The sequence below is a fragment of the Triticum urartu genome, chromosome 3 (assembly GCF_003073215.2).
Source record: "Triticum urartu cultivar G1812 chromosome 3, Tu2.1, whole genome shotgun sequence".
Taxonomy (NCBI): Eukaryota; Viridiplantae; Streptophyta; class Magnoliopsida; order Poales; family Poaceae; genus Triticum; species Triticum urartu.
In genome coordinates, this window is record NC_053024.1 from 472,226,220 (window position 1) to 472,232,476 (window position 6,257).

General features: G+C 45.3%; 1 protein-coding gene across 1 annotated transcript; it reads right to left on the minus strand.

The window, feature by feature from the left end:
* Window positions 1-1,261: 1,261 nt before the first annotated feature.
* LOC125544424 (mitochondrial carrier protein CoAc1-like) lies at window positions 1,262-6,053 on the minus strand. Its single transcript, XM_048708120.1, has 7 exons — window positions 5,555-6,053; window positions 4,710-4,795; window positions 4,411-4,618; window positions 3,078-3,207; window positions 2,724-2,908; window positions 2,487-2,618; window positions 1,262-1,703 (listed from the first exon to the last, which is right to left on the minus strand). The coding sequence occupies exons 1-7, from the start codon at window positions 5,720-5,722 to the stop codon at window positions 1,599-1,601; spliced, it is 1,014 nt and encodes a 337-aa protein (XP_048564077.1). The 5' UTR covers window positions 5,723-6,053; the 3' UTR covers window positions 1,262-1,598.
* Between the last annotated feature and the right edge of the window lie 204 nt (window positions 6,054-6,257).

Sequence of the window (6,257 nt, forward strand, 5' to 3'; positions counted from 1 at the left end):
CCGGCCGGCGGGCCAGAAGCAAAAACAAGGGGCCAAGGGCGAGGGCCGGTCGCTTTCGGTGGGCTTTCCCGATCCGTTAGCGTTCCGGGAGCGGCACGGTGGGTCGCCATCTCCCGAACGCGGGGCAGCGCGCGCACCGGGCTGGTCTGGTGGTGGTGGACGCCGTCGCTTTTGCACGGAGGCGACGAGCGCGGGAGGGCGCCGGGAAGAGGACAAGGCGAATCCCCTCGCCGATACGGCCGCCCACGTCGCCGCAACGGCACGCGGATCATCATGCGCTCGTCCGTGCGTGCGTGCATGCATGCGTCCCGGCGTACTCGCCGCGGTGTCAGTCGGTCGGTCGGTCAGTTCCCCCGGTCGGTCGGCCTCTGGGCGTTGTCGCCCCGGGCGAGCGGACGGGCCGAAACGACCTGGACTGCGACAACGGAGCGGACTCGCGTTGCCGGAAAAGGGGTTGACTTGCGGCGAGGTGCTCGCGGGCGCCGATCTCTCGGCTTGGCAAAAGGGCCGTGCCGCATTCATTACCATGGGCATGGTACCGCCTTTTATTTTCTTTTCGGTACACTTCTTTTTCTTTTCTTTACCATGGCGACGGGATCCCAGACGGCCGCGGCAGTTTCGTCCTAGATTATCGAATGCGCGTGTACTAGCTAACACAGATTCATGATGCATCTCAAGTTAGCTTTCGCCCGTTTGACAAGAGGTGACGTGATAGAAGAGCTGCTTCTGCTTGCCAGTTTTTCAGGTAATCTGGAACTTATCGCACGGTAATTCCTCACAGACCACAAAGGCGGCAGCCGGTCTTCCCTGAAGAGGTCCAGTTAATTGCGTTTTTTGTTTTCAGATGTATAACTGCTTTCTATGCAAACATACAAGAACAGAGCAGATCAGAAAACAGAAAAGAGGAGTATTGATGACGGGGTAGTGGCGAATGGAGATACCCCACATTTGGATAAGGGAAATATGCACTAGTTACAGCTTGTTACTGTCTACAATGTGATAGAACATTACAAGGATCCAGTTGTAAGTTGTAACAGGAAGCTTAATTCAGTTCATGTAAATTTTACACGACACCAGTACGAACGTAACCAGAGTATGCGATACAAAACATATGCAGGCCTTCTCAAGACACGAAGGTGCACAAAAAGCTCGCAGTACTCAAAAGATGGGCTTTCAAGCACAAATTCTTAAAAATCAGCTCGCAGCACATATAAATGAGATAGGGACCGTCATTTTTTGGCAACACATGGAACTCAAGACAAGCACTGCAAGTCTGTTTCGCGTATCTGTAATTTCATCATCAAATACTATCCAGTGACAACATTCCACCTAGTGGATAAAGTATACATGTTGGTGAAAAAATAAAAATGAATTCGAAAAAATATAACGAAAAGAATATGTCAGCTGGGGTAAGTACGCAACACAATTACTACGTACCCCCTCTGTAAAGAAATATAAGAGTGTTTAGATCACTATAGTAGTGATCTAAATGCTCTTATATTCCTTTACGGAGGGAGAATAACAATCATGGACTTGATGAGGCTTGAAGCCTCCAACTGGCACTTCATAGATGTGCCTTTCTTTTGTGGATAGAAGCTTCAACCAGAACCTTGCTCAGGCTTTATGCTCTCTCTCGGAGGTATCTTCAGCAAATGCTTCATTGTGTCGTATGCGGTGAAACCAATAGCCACTGAGGGTACCACCTGCAAAATTACCAGTATTTAACATGAGAAAAATTATACTCATGTGAACTGCAAATTTCCTTCATGACATGAAGGAACACTCTCCAACAGGCACAAGATTTAATAATGTTGCTTATGTCCAAGGATACACCAATTATATCAAGTTAAACACAAAAGAATTTGGGGATGCCATATAAGAGCCACTGGGAAGCGTCTTTGTGCTAGTTGTGGGACTACTGCATGGATATGGACCTATATGTCAATGGGACATCAAGTCACAGATGCAAAAAAATAAGCTTCTATGTAATTTAAAACACAATAGAAATGCCACATTCCAGACAAGGTTACCGAGCATCAGCCAGAATAATCTACTCAACGACAACTGTTCGCTGGCAAAGGGTTCACAAGAAAGCGGTACAGATTGCTTAACGGCCTGTCCGGTTTGCAGGGATTAAGGGGGATTTAGCTCAATTTCCTACCAATCCCCTTTAATCCCAGCAGATCCCTACCAAACTGAACATGCCCCAAGGGGATTCAACAAAATTGTGAGACACCAAATTTTCTTTCTTTCTATCATGTCCTGTGAATGGAAGTGTGATTCAGGCAGGCTAAAACAGCAGAACAGAGTGCAAATCCTCCTAAAATATTCAGACCATCAAGGAGTTAATATAATTGGCTGGAGCAACATAGACGTCCAAGATTGTCTAGCGTGTTCAATACTAAATGTGCACCTTTTGAAGCGCAAGTAGAAAACAAAATCGGAACTGTAAGAAAAACTTGATGCGTAATCGTCACCAGGACTACCTTGATATAATTGAGGCTCAGACCAGCAAATAATTGTCTCCATCCCTGTGTTTGTTTGATGATCTTAAGCCCCTGGAATGTACCTGTTATTCGTGGGCCACCAGACTGATCATGCTGCAGATGACTCTGAACCTAAAAAGTGGCAAATAAGAAGTGATGAACAATTGACGGGTTTGTTAAGAACATTTAAAATGATCATCTAAAAGTACGAAGTAGCATATGGAACAAATGAAGTACCTGCATTTGTCTCCTGACTACATCTAGTGGGTAGGTTAAAGTTTGTCCAAATAAACCAGCTGCGGCACCACAGGATAGTTTTAAAGTGACAGAATTTTTGTAATCTTCAGGTACGTGTGCCTTCAACCCTTCATATATGTAGAATTTAAGACCAGCATAGGGAAGTATTCCCATTAGCGTTGGACCTGAATGCAAATATTCAGATTGAGGCATCAACAGTATAACAACCACAACGAAAATAAAGGTAATAAAATTATCTAGACAAAAAATAATAAGAATATATATAGCTCACAGCAAGTATAGATGGTGTTTAAGTACTAGTGGTATAACATGGCTGTAAGACTGTATCCATACCTACTCCACGATACAGCGCTCGCACTCCACCTTCTGAGTAAACACCTCTGAAGACATCTTTTATTCCTCCATATGATGGTGTAGCAATTGGCCTTTTCAAACCATTGCTAGGATGATCTGTGTTATTAACCTGTAAGCAATGTAAAACAAGTTCAACACAACAGAACGAAAGTTAAAAAATAGCAATTCAAACAACACAAGGGATCTTCCTAGAATTTGGGAACATCACTACTACTAGAACCCAGAAAAAAAAATTGTATTGAAGGAACAACATACTTGTTCACAAGAGATGACTGATGGACAGTTCAGAGTTTAGGCACCATTTTCTAGTGGTAATGTAATTTACTAGTTTACTAGTCCGTGAACTTGCACGGATAGGTGTTGTTATCTCACAGCAGCATAATGCAAACAGTTGAGCAGGAATACACTTTATACAATGTACTTTACAAAAATGCTTAGGTAATCCCCTGAGCAACATAATCAGGTGTTGACCTCCTGAACCTACAAAAGTACTGCCTCAATGCTTCAGGAGAAGGCTTATAAATTTTGTCTTAAGGCAAACGGTGCAAAGTTTGAACTTGGTCAAACTTTGCACGTTTGACTTCAAACAAAATTATTAAGCCTTTTCCAAGGATGGATGGAGTATGCCAAAATACAGCCTGGTGGCGGTTTAGGATGCCAGATTTGCTAAAATATGGATGTGGTTTTGTCGTGCGTGCAGCTTATATCAGCACATTCTAACAGCCCAGCAACATCCTAGTCAGTTATAGCAGATAAAAAAGGTTCCTCATTCCAACATAATGAAGTGATGTTTCATCAAATACTGAAGTTCTTACAAAATTAATCATCAGACAAATATCCAGAACACTATGTAGAAAAAGGATTTTTATTTTGTTGTCATCATAGCAAAATTTGGTGACTTAAGGTACATACGTGACAAACCAACATCCATGTCAGCGAAATCACACCTCAAAGTTCCTCGATGAACCAGTTCTCTATATTCAGGGGTGTATATCTGTTTGTGCAGTACAAGGGTTGAATGGAATTTCGTGTGTCCGCGTGTGAGTGTACAAGTATGTCCAGGGAGAGGCAGGAGAGGGGGGAGGGGACAAAGTTATAGAAGCGCCTTTCACCAATTTGTTGGGTATCAGTTTCAAGATCGTTTTTGCAAACAATTTTGTTGACTGTATGATTAATTATTACCTTATCAAACCAATTTGATACTGAGTACTAAGATTGTGCTCTACGATTGAGTATGAATATGTAAGCACAGGAGTACACAGTAATACAACAACAACAAAACCTGCTAAAATGTGAGCACACAGTACAATACCTGGAATGCAAGCTTGGTCCTAGCCAAGTCCAAGGGATAAGTGCACAAGACTGCAGTCCCGCCTGATGCTGAGCCTGCTAAAAGATCTACCACAGGTCCTGTGCCAAGTGTAGGGCAGTTACCCAAGATCCAACACCTGTATCGCTCATACGCCATATAATGTAATGCAGCATAAGGAACAATTCTTAACACACTGGCACCATTTCCCCTGAAGTAGTACCAAGACATGGTTAGCTAAACATATTATATGCATCTTCTGTAATAGTAGTATACAAGTAATGACTTGAATTGCAACATACTTGTAAAATCCCAAGACACCATCATGTTTTCTCAGTTTATTCAAGGATTTCAGAACTCCGAGAGACCTGAACTCATTTGTTCTAGTCTGCAGAATCAGAAAGTAAGAATGTGTTAGCAATCATAATCATTTAGAAACTTATAACTTGAATGAGAACATCTAAACCTCCCAAAATAGTATCATGCGCAAATTAGGCACGCAAAACTAATGAAGCAGCTGGTAGCTACTGCCACATCTTGCATACACAAGACCAATGGAAACAGACACTATATCAATCCTATGGAAGTGGAACTTGGTAACCGTCACATCAACAATAGCCTTCTTTACCAAATGGCACCACAAGTTGCATGGAGAAGATCTCATAATGCTGAGAAAATCTCTCATGACCATATCCCAGCAACGCAGCCCTCCGAAAGACAGGTGGATAGCACCCATGCTTAACGGAACAACGTTAATAGACCTAGGCGTGCTTATGGTACAGAATGTAGAAGCTCCTCTAGCGCAGCCTCACATCTGTAAGTGCCAGGCGTGCCTTGTACATCGGTTTCACTAAAACAGAGCTAATGTTCTATGTCAACAGAACTGATGCACAAAGGCACACTTGCGCATCAGTTTCATTGACATGGAACTCGTGTCGAGGGACGTGCAGTCACATTCAATCACAGGCTTAGGAGAGGCGTGTCCTTCTCAATATTAAGGAGCGCGTTATCACATTCACAGGCTTCAAAATCACCTTTCGACTAACAACAATCTTGACGTTGACATATCATGCCTAAAGCCGCATACCCACGAAAACTCCATGAAGGAAATCTCTACCATCCATGTGGGCGGAGGAGCAGAACGAACCTGTAGCAATATCTTGAGGCGCTCGAGCGGCGCGATGGCGGTCTTGGAGAAAGCACCGGCGACCCCGCCGGCAATCATCTCCTTGGCGAAGACGGGCATGAGGTCGAGCGCGCAGAGGTCGACCCGGGCCGCCGCCACGGCAGCCGAGCCCTGCGAGGGGGTACCCATGCCGACGGCGCGCTCCTTTCATCCAAATCAAGCACCCCCAGCGCGAAGAATATCCTCCTGGGGCGCCGGCCCGAAGGATCCCGCCGGTCGGGTCACTTGCGCGGCGGTCCGGTCAGGCCAGCCCGGCCTTGCGGCCCACGACTCCTCCGCCGCCGCCGGATTTGACCGAGGCGACGACCTGCTTCCCACGGCCACGGGGGTCGATTTGCGGTTTGCTCTGGCTCCTTTTTTTGGAGATTTATATAATAATAAAAATGAATGTTGAGGATGGAGGGGGTGATGTGCAGGGCGTGGCGTGGTGGCGGTGGCCGAAGGGGCGATGAGTAATATGCGGGAGAATCTTCGCGGCCAAACCTTAAATATCAACGCCGGTTGCCAGGAAAGCAGGTTTGCTGCTTTGGTTCGCGTGTGGCGCCCTACTACCCGTGCGTGGAAATGTCTGGCGAGTCTTGTTCCGAAACGTGCAGTCCAAGGAGTCGTACACGCGAAGAGTCCAAATTGCACTTCTCCTTTTTGAGAATCCGTCTATGGTTCG